General features: G+C 47.5%; 1 protein-coding gene across 3 annotated transcripts in view; it reads left to right on the top strand.

Annotated features, from left to right (window-relative positions):
• The window catches only part of LOC144602733 (uncharacterized), a 33,090-nt gene extending 12,500 nt beyond the window's left edge, over nucleotides 1-20,590 (top strand). For 2 of the 3 annotated variants that reach the window (XM_078415870.1, XM_078415871.1), the window contains 5 exons: nucleotides 7,839-7,961; nucleotides 8,047-8,130; nucleotides 12,212-12,310; nucleotides 13,205-13,252; nucleotides 19,663-20,590. In XM_078415870.1, coding sequence (XP_078271996.1) covers nucleotides 7,839-7,961; nucleotides 8,047-8,130; nucleotides 12,212-12,310; nucleotides 13,205-13,252; nucleotides 19,663-19,673 — 365 coding nt within the window. In that variant the 3' untranslated portion in view covers nucleotides 19,674-20,590. Of the gene's footprint in view, nucleotides 1-7,838; nucleotides 7,962-8,046; nucleotides 8,131-12,211; nucleotides 12,311-13,204; nucleotides 13,253-18,076; nucleotides 18,272-19,662 lie in introns of those variants that run through there. The other variant, XM_078415872.1, reaches the window with a different exon arrangement.
• The last annotated feature ends 2,409 nt before the right edge of the window (nucleotides 20,591-22,999 follow it).

Here is a 22,999-nt window from a genome sequence, read left to right as displayed (position 1 = left end):
TGTCCAGGCCTACAGCAGCCTCCGGGTCTAATACGGGACAGGGGCGGTCCCCTACGGGACAAACCAATTTAGCCCAAAATACAGGATGATCCGGCTAATACGGGACAGTTGGCGACCCTATCTGTGCGTCTACCCGATCTATTGCTCGTGATTTTGTACACCTCTATAACATCACCCCTCATCCTCCTGCGCTCCAAGGAATAGAGTCCCAGCCTGCTCACGCACTCGAGTCTTGGCAACATCTGAAACATTCCACCATTTCACAGCTTCAAGAGTGGTAAATCTTTTATATGATTTAAGTAGGTTTGCAGGTACAGCAGGCAGTGAAGAAAGCAAATGGCACGTGGGCCTTCATAGCGAGAGGATTTGAGTACAGGAGCAAGGAGGTTCTATAGCTGTTGTACAGGATCCTGGTGATACCACACCTGGAGTATTGTGTGCAATTTTGGCCTCCTAATTTGAGGAAGGACATTCTTGCTATTGAGGGAGTGCAGCTTAGGTTCACCAGGTTAATTCCTGGGATGGCGGGACTGTCATATGAGGAAAGAATGGGTCGACTGGGCTTGTATTCACTGGAATTTATAAAGATGAGGGGGGATTTTATAGAAATGCCAAATTCTTAAGGGATTGGACAGGCTAGATGCAGGGAAAATGTTCCCGATGTTGGGGGAGTCCAGAACCAGGGGTCACACAGTTTAGGAATAAGGGGTAGGCCATTTAGGACTGAGATGAGGAACAACCTTTTCACCCAGAGAGTTGTGAATCTGTGGAATTCTCTGCCGCAGAAGGCAGTGGAGGCCAATTCACTGGATGTTTTCAAGAGAGAGTTAGATTTTGCTCTTCGGGCTAATGGAATCAAGGGATGTGGGGAGAAAGCAGGAACGGGGTGTTCATTTTAGATGATCAGCCATTTTGGATCGAAGGGCCGAATGGCCTACTCCTGCACCTATTTTTTATGTTTCTGTCCTGGGCCTCCTCTATTGCCAGAGTGAGGCCCAGTGCAAACTGGAGGAACAGCACCTCATATTCCACTTGGGCAGCTTACACACCAGCAGTATGAACATTGAATTCTTCAATTTTAGGTAAATAACCTACAAAAACCCTTCCCACCTTTTTCCCCTCAGTCTGAAGAAGGGTCTCAACCCTATCCATGTTTAGATCAGTTTAGATACAGCGAAGAAACAGGCCCTTTGGCCCACTGAGTCCACGCCGACCAGCGATTGCCCGTTCACACACCAGTTCCACGTTATCCCACTTTCTCATCCACTCCCTACACACCAGAGGGAAATTTACAGAGGGCCATTTAATCTACAGACCCGCACGTCTTTGAGATGTAGGAGGAAACCCATGCGGTCACGGGGAGAACGTGCAAACTCCACACAGACAGCACCCGAGGTCAGGATTGAACTCGGGTCTCGGACTCTGCAAGACACCCATCCTTTCTCTCCAGAGATGCTGCCTGACCCGCTGAGTTACTCCAACATTTTGTGTCCATCTTCGGTATGAACCAGCATCTGCAGTTCTACACATCTTCCCACTGCAAGTTACACAAGTGTACACCGATCAGCCAAAACATTCTGACCACTGACAGGCGAAGTGAATAACATTGATTATCTTGTTACAATGGCACCTGTCAAGGGGTGGGATATATTAGGCAGCAAGTGAACAGTCAGTTCTTGAAGTTGACGTGTTGGATGCAGGAGAAATGGGCAGGAGTAAAGACCTGAGCGACTTTGACAAGGGCCAAATTGTTCTGGCCAGACGACTGGGTCAGAGCATCTGTGAAACGGCAAGGCTTGTGGGGTGCTCCCGGTCAGCCGTGGTGAGTACCGACCGACAGTGGTTCGAGGAGGGACAAACCACAAACCGGCGACAGGTAGGGTGTTGGGCGCCCAAGGCTCATCGATGCGCGAGGGCAACGAAGGCTATCCCGTCTGGTCCGAACCGACAGAAGGTCGACTGTGGCACAAGTCACAGAAAATGTTAATGGTGGTCACGGGAGGAATGTGTCACAATACACAGTGCATCGCACCTTGCTGCGTATGGGGCTGCACACGGAGGACCAACAGCATATGAGGTCATAATGTTTTGGCTCATCAGTGTATATTTCCTACAGGACACCCTGTCTCCCACTTCAGCCTGCAGAGGGCAGTAGTGAGCCTCTTCACCACTCTGCAAATATCCCACTGTTTTATTGTCATATGTCCCAGATAGGACAATTAAATTCTTACTTGCAGCAGCACGACAGAATGATGCAGTGTGGAAACAGGTCCTTAGCCCAACTTGCCCACAGCGGCAAACATGTCCCAGCTACACTAATCACACTTGCCCGCGTTTAGCCCGTATCCCTCCAAGCCTGTCCTATCCATGCGCTTGTCTAACTGCTTCTTAAACGTTGGGATAGTCCCAGCCTCAACCACCTCCTCTGGCTTCTCGTTCCATACACCCACCACCCTTTGTGTGAAAAAGTTACCCCTCAGATTCCTATTAAATCTTTTCCACTTCACCTTAAACCCATGGCCTCTGGTCCTCGATTTCCCATACTCTGGGCAAAAGACTCTGTGCGTCTACCCGATCTATTCCTCTCATGATTTTGTACACCTCTATAAGATCTCCCCTCATCCTCCTGTGCTCCATGGAATAGAGACCCAGCCTTCTCAACCTCTCCCTGTAGCTCACACCCTCTAGTCCTGGCAACATCCTCGTAAATCTTCTCTGTATCCTTTCCAGCTTGACAACATTTGGTGCAAATTATTCTGAATACTCCAAAATGAACTTCCTTTCTCCCATGAAATAGTTAGTTTATTCCAATCTGTAAACATTATAACCCCCTTGGAAACTATCACGCCCTTGTTCCATGTGGCACAGTTTCTGAATTTATACATTCCACAGCTTAGGAGAGTGGTAAATCCTTTATAGAGCCATAAGTTTGCAAGTTAAAGGAGCAGCATTAGATCTTTCGGCCCATCAAGTCTGCTCCGCTATTCAATCGTGGCTGATCTATCTTTCCCTCTCAACCCCATTCTCCTGGCTTCTCCCCGTAACCCCTGACACCCGCACTAATCAAGAATCTGTCAATCTCCGCCTTAAACATACCTGGTGACGGCCTGCACTGCTGGGAGTGAGCTTTGCACTGGGCCTCACTGTGACAATGGAGGAGGCCCAGGACAGAACCATAAACAATATGTGCAGGAGGAGGCCATTTGGCCCTTCGAGCCAGCACCACCATTCAATATGATCATGGCCGATCATCCGCAATCACTACCCCGTTCCTGGTTTCTCCCCATATCCCTTGATTCCGTTAACCCTAAGAGGTAAATCTAACTCTCTCTTGAAAACATCCAGTGACTTGGCCTCCATTGCCTTCTGCGGCAGAGAATTCCACAGATTCACAACTCTCTGGGTGAAAAGGTATTTCCTCATCTCAGTCCTAAATGGCCGACCCCTTATTCTTAAACTGTGTGACCCCTGGTTCTGGATTCCCACAAGAGGGGGAACATTTTTCCTGCATCTAGCCTGCCCAATCCCTTAAGAATTTTATGTTTCTGTCAGATCCCTTCACCCTTCTTAATTCCAGTGAATATAAGCCCAGTCGATCCATTTTTTCATCGTATGTCAGTCCCGCCATCCCGGGAATTAACCTGGTGAACCTACACTGCACTCCCTCAATACCAATAATGTCCTTCCTCAAATTTGGAGACCAAAACAGCACACAATACTCCAGGTGCGGTCTCCCCAGGGCCCTGTACAACTGCAGTCCTTGCTCCTATACTCAAATCCTTTTGCAATGAAGGCCAACGTGCCATTTGCTTTCTTCACTGCCTGCTGTACCTGCACGCTTACTTTCAGTGACTGATGTACAAGCACACCCAGGTCTTGTTGCAACTCCCCTTTTCCTAATCTGACACCGTTCAGAATCTGTCTTCTTGTTCTTGCCGCCAAAGTGGATAACCTCACATTTATCCACATTATACTGCATCTGCCATGCATCTGCCCACTCGCCCAACCTATCCAAGTCACCCTGCAACCTCACAGCATCCTCATCTCAGCTCACACTGCCACCCAGCTTTGTGTCATCCGCAAACATGGAGATGTTACATTTAATTCCTTTGTGTAAATCGTTAATAAATATTGTAAATAACTGGGGCCCCAGCACCGAGCCTTGCGGCATCCCACTAGTCACTCTGTGGGAGTGGGAGGGGGAGTTAAAGTGTTTAGCAACTGGGGCATCCAGCAGGCCTGGGCATTGAACAGCCCCTACCTCTCTTCCATGCTGCCTGAGCCGCTGAGTTGCTCCAGCGTTTTGAGTTTTGCTCAAGGTTCCAGAGGAAGGAATGGACGGGCGACGTTTCGGGTCCGGACCCTTCTTCAGACCGAATCTTCCATCGCCTGTCCATCTCCCTCCACAGATGCTGCCCGGCCCGCTGAGTTACTCCAGCAATTGGTGCTCCAGACCAATACTGAGTTACAACTGTGGAGAGAGAAGAGAGTGCAGATGCTGGGATCATAGTGCTGGAGTAACTCAGTGGGACAGACAAGCCAGCATCTCTGGAGGGAATGGAAAGTGATGTTTCAGGTCGGGACCCTTCTTCAGATTGAATATTCCCTTGTCCATCCATTCTCTCCTCGGATGCTGCCTGACCCGCTGAGTTTAGTTTAGTTTAGAGATACAGAGTGGGAACAGGCCCTTCGGTCCACCAAGTCCGCACCGACCAGCTATCCCCGCACACTGACACTATCCTGCACACACTAGGGACAATTTTACATTTACACCAAGCCAATTCATAAGATCATAAGTGATAGGAGGAGAATTAGGCCATTCGGCCCATCAAGTCTACTCCGCCATTCAATCATGGCTGACCTATCTCTCCCTCCTAACCCCATTCTCCTGCCTTCTCCTCATAACCCCCGACACCCGTGCTAATCAAGAATCTATCTATCTCATTGGCAGAATATTTACCGAAGCTGGTTAAAGAGGACCAAACTGGATTTGTCAAAAAAAGGAAAATATCTGATAATGTAGCAAGATTTATAAGTATTTTACATTTAGCACAGAAAAGAAAGGAATTGAGCGTAGCAGTTGCTTTAGATGCTGAAAAGGCGTTTGACAGGTTAGAATGGGATTTTTTATTTAAAGTATTAGAGAAGTACCGATTAGGAAATGGTTTTATTAACTGGGTAAAAGCTCTTTATAAACAACCTAAAGCCAAAGTGGTGACAAATGGCCAATCTTCTCAATCATTTAATTTGGAAAGATCCAGTAGACAGGGATGTCCCTTGTCACCGGCTTTATTTGTATTGGCCATTGAACCTCTGGCAGAGCTAATAAGATCAGATTTAGATATTAAAGGATTTAAAGTTAATCAGGAAGATCACAAAATTACTTTATTTGCTGATGATGTCTTAATTTGTCTTACTAGACCATTGGAATCCTTAAGAAAATTATATTTCAGACTGGAAGAATATGGGAAAGTATCAGGATATAAAATTAATAAAGATAAAACTGAAATAATGCCTCTTGTTGAAGGCAATTATGATCAATGTAAAAGAGAAAGTCAGTTTAAATGGCAAAAAGAAGGCATTAAGTTTTTAGGAGTTAATGTAGATAATAAGTTAAATAATTTGTATAAATTAAATTATAAACCACTAATAAAAAAAATAGATGAGGACCTGAAGAAATGGATGAATCTTCCAATTACATTGATAGGGAGAGTGAATTGTATTAAGATGAATATTTTTCCGAGGATACAGTATTTATTTTCAACACTGCCTATACCTTTGCCAAATAATTTTTTTCAAGAATTGAACAAAACTGTGAGGAATTTTCTTTGGAAAGGTAAAATGCCAAGAGTGTCTCTGGAAAAATTAACATGGAAATTTGAATTAGGTGGATTGCAATTACCAAATTTTAAAAATTACTATCTGGCAGCACAAATGAGTTTTATTTCATCCTTTTATCAAAAGGGTGGAAAAACAGCATGGGTTAAAATTGAAATGGATAAAATAAAAGAATCTTGTCCAGAAGAATTTATATATAAATGGGAAGCGAAGCTACTAGTTAAGGATAAAGAGTCACCTTTGCTAAAACATTTAATTAATACATTGTTGAAAACAGTTAAAGTTAAGGATAAAAGATTTTTCTTAACAGCTAAAACTCCATTAGTAAAAAATGGATTATTGCCGTTTGCTTGGAATAATCAAATACTACAACTCTGGGAACAGAAGGGTATTAAAAATATAGGAGACTGCTATGAAGGGAATATCTTTTTGACATTTTCGCAATTGAGAAATAAATATCAAATTCCAGGGAATAGTATTTTTTTCTATTATCAATTACAATCTTTTTTAAGGGAAAAGTTAGGTAATTCAATGTCTCTATTTCAGATTAAAGGAATTGAATCCTTGATTCAGGGCAAGGGAATGAAAAAATTTATATCATCAATGTATAAACTACTACAGATATCTAGTCCAAAGATAGGAATTCATAAAGCAAGACAAAGATGGGAAACAGATCTTAATATTATTATTGATGAACCAAGTTGGGAAAGACTGTTTAGATAGTATGAAAAATACTATTAATGTGAGATACAGCTTAGTACAGTATAATTTTTTGCAGCAACTATATTTAACCCCGGAAAAATTAAATAAATTTAAACCAAACTCATCTGAAAGGTGTTTTAGATGCAACCAAGACGTGGGCACTTTTATACACTCTACATGGGCATGCCAGAAGGTAATTCCTTTTTGGCAAGACCTAAAAAAGTTTTTAGATCAATTGATGAATAAGATCATACCAATGGATTCAAGGTTGTTTTTGCTAGGAGATACAAAAGGAATAATACCAAAGCTAAGTTTGGATAAACATCAGGAAAGATTTCTCAAAATATCATTAGCAGTAGCAAAAAAATGTGTTGCGGTCACATGGAAAGAACAAAATGAAATAAGATTCGAAAGATGGCATGCAGAAATGCGGAGTTGTATCCCATTAGAAAAAGCAACGTATAATCTGAGAAATGGATATGACTTCTTTTTGAAGGTGTGGAACCCATTCATAGCAAAGCTAGGATTAAGAATAGGAAGTAGTTAAATTCAGGTTTGCTTTGATACCTAACAAGAATTTAAAAAGAAATTACTCGGAAGTGACTCCCTCGGGACTCCAGGTTTTTCTTTTTCTTTCTTTCTTATGCTTTTTCTTTTTCCTTCTTTTGAACTGGGGGGTGGGGGGGAGGGGAGAAAAATACAGAACAATACGTGTATAATCGAAGTTATAGGTCAGTGACTATTGTTTACTAAGGAATGTAAAATGTATAACGTATGGGTTCTGTTAAAACTTAAATAAAATATTTTTTTTAAAAAAGAATCTATCTCTGCCTTAAATATATCCACTGACTTTCCCTCCACATCCTTCAGTGGCAAAGAATTCCACAGATTCACCACCCCAATTAACCTCCAAACCCAAAACAGAATCAAGGGATGTAAGGAGAAGGCAGGAACGGGGTACTGATTTTGGATGATCGGCCGTGATCATATTGAATGGCGGTGCTGGCTCGAAGGGCCAAATGGCCTCCTCCTGCACCTATTTTCTATGTTTCTATGTACGTCTTTGGTCATGGTCAGCCATGGCCGAGGCGGGCCTAGGAAGAAGGCCTAAGACATCTTTGGAGTGCGGGAGGAAACGGGAGATCTCGGTGAAAACCTGCGTGGGTCGCGGGGAGAACGTGCAAACTCCGTACGGACAGCATCCGTGGTCGGGATCGAACCCGGGTTCTCTGGCGCTGTAAGGTGGCAGCTCTACCGCTGTGCCTGTATTTTTAACACCTCTTGCCTCTTTGCTCCAGGTACGTTCACGGTCCCAACAGGCTCTTTGTACATTGTGTCTGCCCTGTTCCTGACCACGATTGCATTCACGGCCATTCCAAAGTTGCATCATCCCGGTTTTTTAAAGTTTGTCCAGTTGACAGGTAAGGCTCATTTTATCCCGTTAAAGTTTTGCGGTGAATAATGAAACGATATTCTCCAAATCATGCCTCCATCTTCATCCGGCAGGTTTCAAGATTGTACTTGAGTTCAGTCCAACCATTGTGATCCTAACTTCAATCATTGAGCTGAAGGAAACGTTCCAGCAGATGAGTGAGTTCACTTTCTTTGCCATTCCTAACAACTTCATTATCCTCTGGGCAACGAGCACATCTTATTTTTCTTTTAAGGGAGACACAGAATGCTGGAGTAACTCAGCGGGTCAGGCAGCATCTCTGGAGCGAAGGAATGGGTGACGTTTCGGGAAACGACACCCATTCCTTCTCTCCAGAGATGCTGCCTGACCCGCTGAGTTACTCCAGCACTTTGTGTCTACCTTCGATTTAAACCAGCATCTGCAGTTCTTTCCTACACACTTAGGTTTTTTTTTAGTTTAGTTCAGTGATACAGCGCGGAAACAGGCCCTTCGATCCTCGGAGATATATACGGGTGCTGTCTGTACGGAGTTTGTACGTTCTCCCCGTGACCCGTGTGGGTTTTCTCCAAGATCTTCGGTTTCCTCCCACCACGCTAAAGACATGCAGGTTTGTAGGTTATTTGGCTTGGTACAAGTGTAAATTGTCCCTAGTGTTTGTGTGTGGGATAGTGTTAATGTGCGGGGATCGCTGGGCGGGGCGGACTCTGTGGGCCAAAGGGCCTGTTTTCATGTTGTATCTCTACACTAAACTAAAGTTCCTCACCACAAGATGGCGCAGCAGCAGAGTTGCTGTGCCATTGTGCTGTCCCAATATCTACATACCAAAACTCTTGTTTGTTTGTTTGTTCCTGAACTACAGCCAAAACGGTACACGATAGCGCGACAATTTTAGGCCCACCTTACTCACCGTCGTCCCTTTGGTGCTAATGGAAGACGTTTCATTGAGGAGAGGGTGCTGCACCAATGCAGGAGAGGTTTGGGCCCAACGGGTCCACTTGGTCTAGTGTATATTAGATATGAAACTATCAAACAATAAATGTTCCCTGTGTGGCTGTATGGTGATTGGTGCAAGGATTCGCCATAGGCTCTATCGCGAGCTGGGAGGAGTTTGTCCGGGCGAATGAGAAACTCTGGAAAGTCTGCCTGTGAGGTGTTGCATTTTGGGGAAGTCTAACATGGGCAGGACCTACACAGTGAGTGGTAGGGCTCTGGGGAGTGTTGTAGAGCAGTGGGATCTAGGAGTGCAAGTGCATGGATCCTTCATGGTCGAGTCGCAGGTAGGTAAGGTGGTCAAAAAGGCGTTTGGCACATTGGGCTACATCAGTCAGTATTAAGTATAGAAGTAGGGAGGTCACGTTGCAGTTGTATAAGACGTTGGTGAGACCGCATTTAGAGTATTGTATTCAGTTCTGGGCACCATGTTACAGGAAAGATGTCAAGTTGGAATGGGTACAGAGAAGATTTACGAAGATGTTGCCAGGACTAGAGGGTGTGAGCTACAGGGAGAGGTTGAGCAGGCTGGGTCTCTATTCCTTGGAGTGCAGGAGGACGAGAGGTGATCTTATAGAGGTGTACAAAATCATGAGAGGAATAGATCAGGTAGACACACAGAATCTCTTGCCCAGAGTAGGGGAATCGTGGACCAGAGGACATAGGTTTAAGGTGAAGGGGAAAAGATTTAATAGGAATCTGAGGGGTAACTTTTTCACACATAGGGTGGTGGGAGGTGGAACAAGCTGCCGGAGGGGGTAGTTGAGGCAGGGACAATCCCAAAGTTTAAGAAACAGGTAGACAGGTACATGGATAGGACAAGTTTGAAGGGGTATGGACCAAGCGCAGGCAGGTGGGACTAGTGTAGCTGGGACATGTTGGCCGGTGTGGGCGAGTTGGACCTGTTACCACACTGTATGACTCTGTGCCGATGGCCATGAAGATATGGATGGTAATCAAGTACCGGCACTGTGCTGGTCTTCCGTCCATGAAAGTAACCCATATGGGGCCCAGAACTGCTCACAATACTCCACATGCGGTCTGACCAGTGCCTTATAACCAGTACCTCACGCTGCCTCGGCAAGGCCAGCAGCATAATCAAGGACCAGTCTCACCCCCGGCCACTCCCTCTCCTCCCCTCTCCCATCGGGCAAGAGGTACAGAAGTGTGAAAACAGGGCACACCTCCAGATTCAGAGGCAGTTTCTTCCCGGCTGTTATCAGTCAGCTGAACCATCCCACCACAACCAGAGAGCGGTCCTGGTCAACTATCTACCTCATTGGTGCACCTTGGACCATCCCTGATCGGACTTTGCTGGCTTTACATTGCTCTAAACATTATTCCCTTATCATGTATCTACACACTGTAAACGGCTCGATTGTAACCGTGTGTTGTCTTCACGCTGACTGGATAGCACGCAGCAGAAGCTTTTCACCGTACCTCGTTAAACGTGACAATAGACTGAACTAAATAGCTGGTCTATCTCTCCCTCCTCACCCCGTTCTCCTGCATCCTCCCCATAACCCCTGACACCCGCACTGATCAAGAATCTATCTAAACTAAACTAAGCTTATAAAGCCACAGCATTACACCCCTGGTTCTGTATTCTCATCCTCTCGAAATAAATGCCAGCATTGCATTTGCCTTTCTTGCTGCCGACCCGACTTGCAAATTAACGTTTTGCAAGTAAAGGTGAAGTTAAACTCGGGGAGATGGAGGGCCATAAAATGAGGGTAGCCGCAAACGGTAGAGGGGATAAAAACTACCACGAGTGATCGTTCTACTCGATAACCAAAGTCGGCCGTCTCTTTTTTGCTCCGGTTTATTTTCACCCACAAATTTAGACTGTAATGTTGTATCCTTATTGTTTTGATGTGGTTATACACTGGAATTTAGAAGGATGAGGGGGGGATCTTATTGAAACATATAAGATAATTAGGGGATTGGACACATTAGAGGCAGGAAACATGTTCCCAATGTTGGGGGAGTCCAGAACAAGGGGCCACAGTTTGAGAATAAGGGGTAGGCCATTTAGAACGGAGATGAGGAAGAACTTTTTCAGTCAGAGAGTGGTGAAGGTGTGGAATTCTCTGCCTCAGAAGGCAGTGGAGGCCAGTTCGTTGGATGCTTTCAAGAGAGAGCTGGATAGAGCTCTTAAGGATAGCGGAGTGAGGGGGGTACGGGGAGAAGGCAGGAACGGGGTACTGATTGAGAGTGATCAGCCATGATCGCATTGAATGGCGGTGCTGGCTCGAAGGGCTGAATGGCCTACTCCTGCACCTATTATCTATTGTCTATTGTTATGCTTTATTCTTAATTGTTAACTGTATGTTTGTGTTGTCATTTGTGAGTGGAGCACCAAGGCACATTCCTTGTATATGCACATGCTTGGCCAATAAACTTATTGATTCATTCATTCATTCAGAAAAGAGAAACAAAAAGCTTTGTGCCTCAATGCGAGGAGCATTTATAATAAGGTGGATGAATTGAATGCGCAGTTAGTTGTTAACTGATATGATGTAGATGGGATTACGGAGACATGGCTCCAGGGTGACCAAGGCTGGGAGCTCAATATGTTGGGGGAAGTCCAGAACCAGGGGTCACAGTTTAAGAATAAGGGGTTGGCCATTTAGGACTGAGATGAGGAAAAACCTTTTCACCCAGAGAGTTGTGAATCTGCGAAATTCTCTGCCAATGGAAGCCAATTCACTGGATGTTTTCAAGAGAGAGTTAGATTTAACTCTTGGGGCTAATGGAATCAAAGGATATGGGGAGAAAGCAGGAGCGGGGTACTGATTCTGGATGATCAGCTGTGATCATATTGAATGGTGGTGCTGGCTCGATGGGCCGAATGGCCTACTCCTGCACCTATTTTCTATGTTTCTAAATTGTGAATGGGAGTGGGAAAAACTCGATGTGACTACACCAGTGTGAGTTCTAGGTGGCGCCACCGCCCAGCGGTCGAGTTGCTGCCTCACAGCGAATGCAGGAGACCGGGGTTCGATCCCGACTACAGGTGCTGTCTGTACCGTTTGTACGTTCTCCCCGTGACCTGCGTGGGTTTTCTCCCAGATCTTCGATTTCCTCCCATACTCCAAAGACGTTCAGGTTTGTAGGTTAATTGGCTTGGTAAATGTAGAAATTGTCCCAAGTGGATGTAGGATGGTGTTAGTGTGCGGGGATCGCTGGTCGGCGCGGACTCGGTGGGCCGAAGGGCCTGTTTCCGCGCTGTGTCTCTCAACTAAAGTTTGCTCTTGTACGTTTCAGATCAAGGTTGTCACAGCCACTCTCTAAGCTGGGGTACATTCCTTGCATCAACCACTGTGGGAGCAGTGATCTTCTCTCTCTACTTTGCGGAAAGCCATCGTAAGTGTCGATCCCATCAAAGCATTCGGCTGTTCAAGAGGCAAGAGCGTTTTATTGCCATACAGTGTATCCCAAACGGAACAATGGAATTCTTACTTGCAGTAGCACAGCACATGTGTAAACACAGTATACATGTGTAAACACAGTATACATGTGTAAACACAGTATACATGTGTAAACACAGTACACATGTGTAAACACAGTATACATGTGTAAACACAGTATACATGTGTAAACACAGTATACATGTGTAAACATAGTACACATATGTAAACATAGTACACACATGTAAACATAAGGCGGCACAGTGGTAGAGTTGCTGCCTAACAGCGAATGCAGCGCCGGAGACCCGAGTTCGATCCCGACCACGGGTGCTGTCTGTACGGAGTTTGCACGTTCTCCCCGTAACCGCGTGGGTTTTCTCCGAGATCTTTGGTTTCCTCCCACACTCCAAAGACGCACAGGTTTGTACGTTAATTGGCTTGGTGTATGTGTAAATTGTCCCAAGTATGTGTGTGTGTGTGTGTAGGATAGTGTCAGTGTGCGGGGATCGCTGGTCGGCATATAGCTGGGACATGTTTGCCGGTGTGGGCAAGTTGGGCCAATGGGCCTGTTTCCACACTGTGTATCACTCTATGAATCGATGACTCTATTTCCCTCCACAGATGCTGCCTGACCCGTTGAGTTCCTCCAGCACTTTGTGTTTTGTTGAGTTAACCAGAGATGCTGTGAGCACTTGTTTCCAGTTGCAAAGGATCGGGTGAACAGAAATAGGTTAAAAGAACAGAGCAAATGAAAGTTGATTGTTACCAGTTAGCGACTGGTGGTGAGAAAGATAATCCTCCACAACACTGTGTATCCATAAATTATAAAATAATATTTCATTTATTACAGGTAGAATCCAGACACCAGCAGATCCAGAGGGATCGGGGGAAAAAACAGGTATTTTGTTAATATAAATCCCCACCGCTTTAAGGTGTTATAATGTCCTAAGTCATATAATCATATACAAGATCATAATGTCCTACGTCATATAATCATGGAGGCAAACAGCACACAAAATGGCTCTCCGGCTCAACTCTTCTCCTACCTGCATTTGGCCCATCTATCTATATACTAAAACCCTCGTTTGTTTGTTTGTTCCTGAACTACAGCCAAAACGGTGCACGATAGCGCAACAATTTTAGGCCCACCTTACTCACCGTCGTCCCTTTGGTGCTGATGGAAGAAGTTTCATTGAAATCAATGTTATATTTTTTAAGTTATTCACATTTTAAAGTTTAAATCTATCTCCTAGGGAGGGAGGGAGGGGGGTGGAGGGAGGGAGGGACGGGGGAGGGAGGGACGGGGGAGGGAGGAGGGAGGATGAGGGGGATGGAGGGGAAGGGGGGCAGGAGAGGGTGCTGCACCAATGCAGGAGAGGTTTGGGGCCAACTTGGTCTAGTATTCCTCTCTAAACCTTTCCTATCCATGTACCTGTCCAAATGTCTTTTAAATACTGTTTTGTTTCGAGATACAGCAAGGAAACAGTCCCTTTGGCCAACCGGGTCCGTGTCGACCGACGATCACCCATACACGACCACTACCCGACACACACTAGGGACAATTTACCAATTTTTTACCAGAGCCAATTAATCTACAAACCTGAACATCTTTGGTGTGGAAGGAAACCCACTCTGTCACAGGGAGAACGTACAAACTCTGTACGGACAGCATCTGTAGTCAGAGTAGTGTAAGAAAATAACTGCAGATGCTGGTACAGATCGAAGGTATTTATTTCACAAAATGCTGGAGTAACTCAGCAGGTTAGGCAGTATCTTAGGAGAGAAGGAATGGGTGACGTTTCGGGTCAAGACCCTTCCTCAGACTGATGTCAGGGGGGCGGGACAAAGGAAAGATATTGGTGAAGTCAGGAAGATAGAGGGAGAACTGGGAAGGGGGAGGGGAAGAGAGGGACAGAGGAACTATCTAAAGTTGGAGAAGTCAATGTTCATACCGCTGGGGTGCAAGCTGCACAAGCAAAATATGAGGTGCTTGTTGTTCTTCGTGCGGTACCTGTTGTACCTTTGTTGTGACTCTGGACGGACCACGAGTGCACATGTTTATGATGTTATCATGGTGCAGCTTGTACTCCAGGCTGTTTCTTCCAAGGCCGCCTGGATCCAGAGTGACCGCCTAATCACACCAATCACTTATATACACAGGCATACAAAGTAGTCCTTGGATACACAAAGTAGTCCCAGCAATATCACAACATCCCCCTTGTCTTATATAAAATTGTTTTCTTTACCATTCGAGGGCTAAAATATATTTAACAAACAAAACCATCATGGTGGTCACTCCTCTGCGGAATTTCACTCATCTCCGTGTGGTCACTCATCTCCGGGTGGTCACTCACTCCGTGTGGTCACTCATCTCCATGTGGTCACTCACTCCGTGTGGTCACTCATCTCTGTGTGGTCACTCACTCCGTGTGGTCACACACTCCGTGTGGTCACACACTCCGTGTGGTCACACACTCCGTGTGGTCAATCCACAGATATATACATTTATACAAAAGCTCCAAATATAATACATTAAGCTTTCAGTACACAGATCACTACACAGGTCATTAAACACAAAATATTCATTTTGTTCCATATCTACCCCTCAAGAAGACGTGCTGTGTAGATCAAACGTAGAGTAGGCTCTAGATGCTCCACCACCATGATTTGCCTGCCACTGCTGGGCTCCCACTGCTGGGCTGGCACTGCTGGGCTGGCACTGCTGGGCTCCCACTGCTGGGCTCCCACTGCTGTAATCGCGGTGCGCTGGCCCCGCCCACAGGTGCTCCCCGGCAGCTGTCGCTCAACTTTTCGAACGCGCTGCCGCTGGCCCCGCCCACAGGTGCTCCCCGGCCCCGCCCACAGGTGCTCCCGGCAGCTGCCGCGCTATTCCAACGCGCTGCCGCTGCCTCGGGCCCAGGGCCGTCCCGACTCTACGGTTGACGCGCCTGGGTGAGTATTTAGTGCCTCGCCCTTACCGGCCGCCGCACCACCGCGGGTAGTCGGTCCCTCCGGTCGCCGACCCCCTCCGGTCGCCGCACACCTCCGTGGGTGTCGGTCTCCTCCGGGGCTCTCCCGGTTGCCGCACACCTCCGTGGGTGTCGGTCTCCTCCAGGGCTCTCCCGGTCGCTGCACACCTCCGTGGGTGTCAGCCTCTCCCGGTCGCCGCACACCTCCGTGGGTGTCGGTCTTACCGGTCGCCGCACACCTCCGTGGGTGTCAGCCTCCCCCGGTCGCCGCACACCTCCGTGGGTGTCGGTCTTACCGGTCGCCACACACCTCCGTAGGTGTCGGGTCTCCCGGTCTTTCCGGTCACCGCACACCTCCGTGGGTGTCGGGTCTCCCGGTCGCCGCACACCTCCGTGGGTGTCAGTCTCCTCCGGGGCTCTCCCGGTCGCCGCACACCTCCGTGGGTGTCGGTCTTCCCCGGTCACCGCACACCTCCGTGGGTGTCGGGTCTCCCGGTCTCCTCCGATTGCCGCACACCTCCATGGGTGTCGGTCTTCCCCGGTCACCGCACATCTCCGTGTGTGTCGGGTCTCCCGGTCTTCCCCGGTCACCGCACATCTCCGTGTGTGTCGGCTCTCCCGGTCTCTCCCCCGCGAAGCAGTCGCAGGCTTCTAATCTCGGGCCTACACAGGTGCTGGGGCACGACGTGGGCCTACACGCACCGCCCTCAGCAGCTTGCAGCAACTCGGCGCCGACTACAGAGCAGGTAACTATACCAACTCACACTGGCCCTGTCGGGATGCACTCCAAACGTCCCGTACCGAGCTGGAAACTTTTCTTTTGTTTTGTTTTGTTTCTTCTTTTTAACCTTTTCTGCTCGGGCATGCTTCATTCCCTCCCTAGGCGAAACACCAAGCCGCTGCCACCATGTTGTTCTTCGTGCGGTACCTGTTGTACCTTTGTTGTGACTCTGGACGGACCACGAGTGCACATGTTTATGATGTTATCATGGTGCAGCTTGTACTCCAGGCTGTTTCTTCCAAGGCCGCCTGGATCCAGAGTGTCCGCCTAATCACACCAATCACTTATATACACAGGCATACAAAGTAGTCCTTGGATACACAAAGTAGTCCCAGCAATATCACAACAGTGCTGTTCCTCCAATTTGCGGTGGGCCTCACTATGGCACTGGAGGAGACCCAGGACAGAAAGGTCAGACTGGGAGTGGGAGGGGGAGTTGAAGTGCTCAGCCACAGGGAGATCAGGTTGGTTAAGGCGGACTGAGCGAAGGTGTTGAGTGAAACAATCGCTTTTGGTTTGGTCGAACCTGGGTCTCTAGCGCTGTGAGGCAGCAACTCTACCGCTGCACCACTGTTCCGCCCCTGAATGTTTTCATCGTACCTGCCTCAACTACAACTTCTGGGAGCTCATTCCATGTGCCCTCACCCTCAGATTCCTATTAAATCTTGCCCCTTTCATCTTAAACCCATATTCTCTGCTTCTCTAGAGCAAAGAGTGGGGATAAATGGGTCCCTTTCGGAATGGCAGGCAGTGACCAGTGGGGTACCGCAAGGTTCGGTGCTGGGACCCCAGCTATTTACGATATACATTAATGACTTAGACGAAGGGATTAAAAGTACCATTAGCAAATTTGCAGATGATACTAAGTTGGGGGGTAGTGTGAATTGTGAGGAAGATGCAATAAGGCTGCAGGGTGACCTGGACAGGTTGTGTGAGTGGGCGGATACATGGCAGATGCAGTTTAATGTAGATAAGTGTGAGGTTATTCACTTTGGAAGTAAGAATAGAAAGGCAGATTATTATCTGAATGGTGTCAAGTTAGGAGGAGGGGGGGTTCAACGAGATCTGGGTGTCCTAGTGCATCAGTCAATGAAAGGAAGCATGCAGGTTCAGCAGGCAGTGAAGAAAGCCAATGGAATGTTGGCCTTCGTAACAAGAGGAGTTGAGTATAGGAGCAAAGAGGTCCTTCTACAGTTGTACCGGGCCCTGGTGAGACCGCACCTGGAGTACTGTGTGCAGTTTTGGTCTCCAAATTTGAGGAAGGATATTCTTGCTATGGAGGGCGTGCAGCGTAGGTTCACTAGATTAATTCCCGGAATGGCGGGACTGTCGTATGTTGAAAGGCTGGAGCGATTGGGCTTGTATACACTGGAATTTAGAAGGATGAGGGGGGATCTTATTGAAACATATAAGATAATTAGGGGATTGGACACATTAGAGGCAGATAACATGTTCCCAATGTTGGGGGAGTCCAGAACAAGGGGCCACAGTTTGAGAATAAGGGGTAGGCCATTTAGAACGGAGATGAGGAAGAACTTTTTCAGTCAGAGGGTGGTGAAGGTGTGGAATTCTCTGCCTCAGAAGGCAGTGGAGGCCAGTTCGTTGGATGCTTTCAAGAGAGAGCTGGATAGAGCTCTTAAGGATAGCGGAGTGAGGGGGTATGGGGAGAAGGCAGGAACGGGGTACTGATTGATAGTGATCAGCCATGATCGCATTGAATGGCGGTGCTGGCTCGAAGGGCTGAATGGCCTACTCCTGCACCTATTGTCTATTGTCTATTGTCTATTCCCCTGCTCTGGGTAAAAGACTGTGCATTCACCCTCTCTCTTCATGAATGTATACATCTCTAAAAAATCAACTCTCGGCCTCCTGCACTCCGAGGAATAAAGTCCTAGCCTGCCCACCTCTCCCTGTAGCTTAGGGCCTCGATTCCTGGCAACATCCTCTTAAATCTTCTCCACACTTTTTCCAGCTTGATGACATCCTTCCCCTAGCAGGGTGACGAAAAATGAAAAAATGTACTCCAAATGTGGCCTTACCGTCAGCTTGAAACATGACGTCCCAACTTTTATACTCAATATCCTGACTGATGAAGACCACCGAGTGGCGCCACAATGGCTGCCTCGCCAACAGTCTGTCTGTCCTGTTCCATCTTGCTGTTTTTTAGTATGTGTTAAATGTATGTTTTAGTGTTCTTTTGCTTTGTTTTAAGGTGGGGGTTGGGGGAAACTTTTTTTTCATTTCTTACCTGGACGGAGGTGTAACTTTTTCCTTATCGAGGGGCTGGTGGCCTCTTGCAGGGGATTGACCTCGGGAGCTCCAACCGTGGGAGCCTGTGGACCAAAGATACTAGAGGAACAAGATGGACCACTCCGTTGAAATCATCTATACTGAAGTGTAGTAAGCAAAGGAGCGTAACGTACGCCATTTTAGTAGGCAAAACCCGCCGTTCGTTATGCCTCGCGCAGTGTAATCAGTGTTGTGGGGGAACAGTATGTGTGATGATACCATTACAATGCAGAATATATCTCATCTATCAATTCACAGATTTTTGTTATTTTTCTTTCTAAATGTCTCGGCAAGTTTCTGCTTACTAAAATGGCGCCGTGACATACAACGGTTTTTAGGGTCGAGTGGTCTATCTTGTTCCTCTAGTATCTTTGCTGCGGACTTAACATCGAGGAGCTGGCAGAGATGGGTAGATCCTTGATTAGTACGGGTGTTAGGGGTTGTGGGGGGAAGGCGGGAGAATGGGGTTAGGAGGGAGAGACAGAAACTTGCAGAGGGAGAGGGGGTTTACATAAATTCTTGAAGCAGAATTAGGCCATTCGGCCCATCATGTCTACTCCGCCATTCGATCATGGCTGATCTATCTCTCCCTCTCAACCCCATTCTCCTGCCTTCTCCCCATAACCCGTGACACCGTCATCAATCAAGAATCTACTTATCTCTACCTAAAAAATATCGATTGACTCGGCCTCCAAGGCTTTCTGTGGCAATGAATTCACCACCCTCAGACTAAAGAAATTCCTCCTCCTTCCTAAAGGAAGGTCCTTTGATTCTGATGGTCTGACTCTCCTACTAGTGGAAACATCCTCTCCACATCCACTCGATCCAGGCCTTTCACTGTTCAGTAAGTTTCAATGAGGTCCCTCCTCATCCTTCTAAACTCCAGCGAGTACAGGCCCAGTGCCGTTAAATGCTCATCATATGTTAGCCCAATCATTCCTGTAAACCTCCTCTGGGCCCTCTCCAGCCCCAGCTTCCTCAGATACGGGGTCCAAAACCGCTCCAACTGCGGCCTGACCAGCGCCTTGTAAGCGCCACAGCACGAAACTGCAGATGCTGGAATCAAAGTGCTGGAGGAACTCAGCGGGTTAGGGAGCATCTGTGGAGGGAATTGGACAGACGATGTTTTGGGTCGGGACCTTTCTCCATGCTTTCTATCAGTCTGAAGAAGGGTCGCGACCCAAAATGTCGGCCGTCACGAGTGTTTTGTTGTCAGTACGTCCCGAAACGGAACAAAATGAAATTCTTACCATCCTCTTGCCTCCGCAGATGCTGTCTGACCCGCTGCGTTCCTCCTGCACTTTGATGTTTGCTTGGAAACTCGCTTCGAAGTAGGAGGGAGGGAGGGAAGTTCACAGGTTCACGTTATAGTAGAACTTGGCCTTTCAACCCATCGAGTCCACTTCGCCATTCATTCACAGCTGATCTCTGCCTCCTAAACCCCATTCTGCTGCCTTCTCCCCATAACTCATGACACCCGTTCTAATCAAGAATTGGCTATCTCTGTCTTAAAGCCATCCACTGACTTGGCCTCCACAGCCCTCTGTGGCAATGAGTTCCACAGATTAATTATCCTTCCTCACCTCTTTTCTAAAGGGGATGCCCTTTAATTCTGAGGCTGAGACCTCTGGTCCTAGACTCTGGCACTAGGGGAAATATCCTCTCCACATCCACGCTATGCCTTTCACTAAGAGGGAGGGGAAGGTGTCGTTAATCTGAAGTGCTCAGAACTGGGTTCCAGTCCATGCATTGAACATAAAGGGCTGGGTTCAGATTCACGGAGCCAAACATCGTCGTTAGTTGTGGTAGTGTTGGCCCTTGCTTACTGTGGGCGGCACGATGGCGCGGCAGTAGAGTTGCTGCCTCACAGCGCCAGAGACCCAGGTTCGATCCTGACCTCGGGTGCTGTCTGTACGGAGTTTGTCCGTTCTCCCCTTGACCTGCGTGGGTTTTCTCCGGGTGCTTGTGTTTCCTCCCACACTCCACAGACACACAGGTTTGCAGGTTAATTGGCTTTGGTAAAAAATTGTAAATTGTCCCCAGTGTGTTAGTGTGCGGGGATCGCTGGTCAGCATGGACTCGGTGGGCCGAAGGGCCTGCTTCCGAGTTGTATCTCTAAAAGTCTAGAGAAAACATTTATTTAAGACTTTTTAAACATTTATTGTTTACTGTAATCACATGTACTTTCATCGTTATGATCTATGCCAAATTTAATAAAGTTATTAAATAAAATGTGTTCACCTTGCTGTACATGATTATTCTTCAACGAAAATAGACACAAAAACCTGGAGTAACTCAGCAGGTCAGGCAGCATCACTGGAGGAAAATGAACAGGTGACGTTTCGGGTCGAGACCCTTCTCCAGACTGAGAAACTTGCATTGGCGAGAACAAGCGTAGACTGGGCGATCATTTCGCTGAACACCTTTGCTGGACCTACGTGATCTCCTGGTTGCTAAACACTTTAACACCCCCTCCCATTCCCACACTGACCTTTCAATCCTGGGCCTCCTCCACTGTCAGAGTGAGGCCAACTATAAATTGGAGGAACAGCACCTCATACTTCGCTTGGGCACCTTACACCCCAGCGGTATGAACATTGACTTCTCGAACGTCAACTAACCCTTGCTTTCCCTCTCTCTCCATCCCTCACCCTTCCCAGTTCTCCGACCAGTTTGACTGTCCTCCTGACTAAATTTTATCTTTGAAGACAAAGATAGCAGTCTACAACGCCTGTGTCAACAGCACGCTGCTGTATGGCAGTGAGGCATGGCCTACAAATGCCAGACTGGAGAGAAGACTCAACACCTTCCAGCTTAGAAGCACCCGCCGTATCCTGGGTGTATCCTGGCAAGACAGAGCGTCCAACGCCGAGATTCTGTCTCGCGCTGGCCTTCCGAGTATGTACACTCTACTCAGGCAGCACAGGCTGCAGTGGCTGGGCCATGTCCACCCCATGGAGGATGGCCGTATTCCAAACGACATCCTCTATGGAGAGCTGACATCTGGGTGGGGAACCATCGGCCGCCCCCAGCTACGTTACAAGGATGTCTGCAAGAGAGATCTGAAGGCGCTCGACATCGATGTGGAGTCCTGGGAGAGCCTTGCAGCTGACCGCACGAGGTGGAGAGGTACCCTGAACCAACATCTCAAAACGGGGGAAGAGAAACTGGTGAACGCAGCGGCAGACAAGCGGGCACGCAGAAAGGAGCGCGGCAACTTCAACAGACCAGAGAGCACACGACACAGACTGTCACTCCCGCATTGGTCTCTTCAGCCACAAGTGACACTGCTCTAGCCGAGGTGTGGAGCAAGCAGCCAACTAGGATGCATCACCCATGGTCAGCCATGATCGAGGGGGGGCTAACAATGCCTCGTTGTCACCTTCCCCTCGCTAACGATGATCTACGCTATATTTTCTTTGGCTTTGGTCCCATTGGATCTTTCCTTTTCACACCTTACCCTTCCTTATCTCTGTCTCTGTCTCTCCCCTGACTCTCAGTCTGAAGAAGGGTCTCGACCCGAAATGTCACCCCTTTCTTCTTTCCAGAGGTGCTGCCTGTCCCGATGAGTTACTCCGGCTTTTTGTGTCTACCTTCCATTTTGTTTGATTAGATCAATAGGCATTGTATTGTTTCCCTTCACCATGTTAAGTGGATGGCAAACTGTTTACTGGGAGTTTAAACCGTCATTCTGCTGAAAGTCTTTCACTCTAAGTATAGGAGCAAGGTCCGACTGCAGTTGCACAGGGCCCTGGTGAGACCACACCTGGAGTATTGTGTACAGTTTTGGTCTCCTAATTTGAGGAAGGACATCCTTGCTATTGAGGGAGTTCAGCGTAGGTTCACCAGGTTAATTCCCGGGATGGCGATCCTGACATATGAAGAAAGAATGGGTCGACTGGGCTTATATTCACTGGAATTTAAAAGGATGAGACGAGATCTTATAGATACATGTAAAATTATTAAGGGATTGGATAGGCTAGATGCAGGGAAAATATTCCGGATGTTGAGGGGAGTCCAGAACCAGGGGTCACACAGTTTAAGAATAAGGGGTCGACCATTTAGGACTGAGATGAGGAAAAGCTTTTTTAACCCAGAGAGTTGTGAATCTGGAATTCTCTGCCACAGAAGGCAATGAAGGCCAATTCACAGGATGTATTCAAGAGAGGGTTAGATTTAGCTCTTAGGGCTAACAGAATCAAGGGATATGGGGAGAAAGCATGAACGGGATACTGATTTTGGATGATCAGCCAACGATAGTGATTGATATTGAATGGCGGTACTGGCTCGAAGGGCCGAATGGCCTACTCCTGCACCTATTTTCTATGTTTCTGTTTACCGCGGCACGGTGCCAAACAGCGCTCACAGCGTCGGAGGCCTGGGTTCCATCCCGACAGCGGGTGCTGTCTCTACGCAGTTTGTACGTTCTCCGCGTGACCGCTTGGGTTTCCTCCAAGATCTTCGGTTTCCTCCCGCACTCCAAAGATGTACAGTTTATAGCAGGTTTAATTGGCTTGGTGTAAGTGTAAATTGTCCCCAGTGTGTGTAGGTTAGCGTTAATGTGTGGGGAACGCTGGTCAGCGTGGACTAGGTGGGCCGAAGGGCC

Source organism: Rhinoraja longicauda, chromosome 19, assembly GCF_053455715.1.
Source record: "Rhinoraja longicauda isolate Sanriku21f chromosome 19, sRhiLon1.1, whole genome shotgun sequence".
In the NCBI taxonomy this organism is placed as follows: domain Eukaryota; kingdom Metazoa; phylum Chordata; class Chondrichthyes; order Rajiformes; family Arhynchobatidae; genus Rhinoraja; species Rhinoraja longicauda.
Note: the sequence above shows the minus strand (reverse complement) of the source record. Positions and strands in the feature narration are given on the sequence as shown.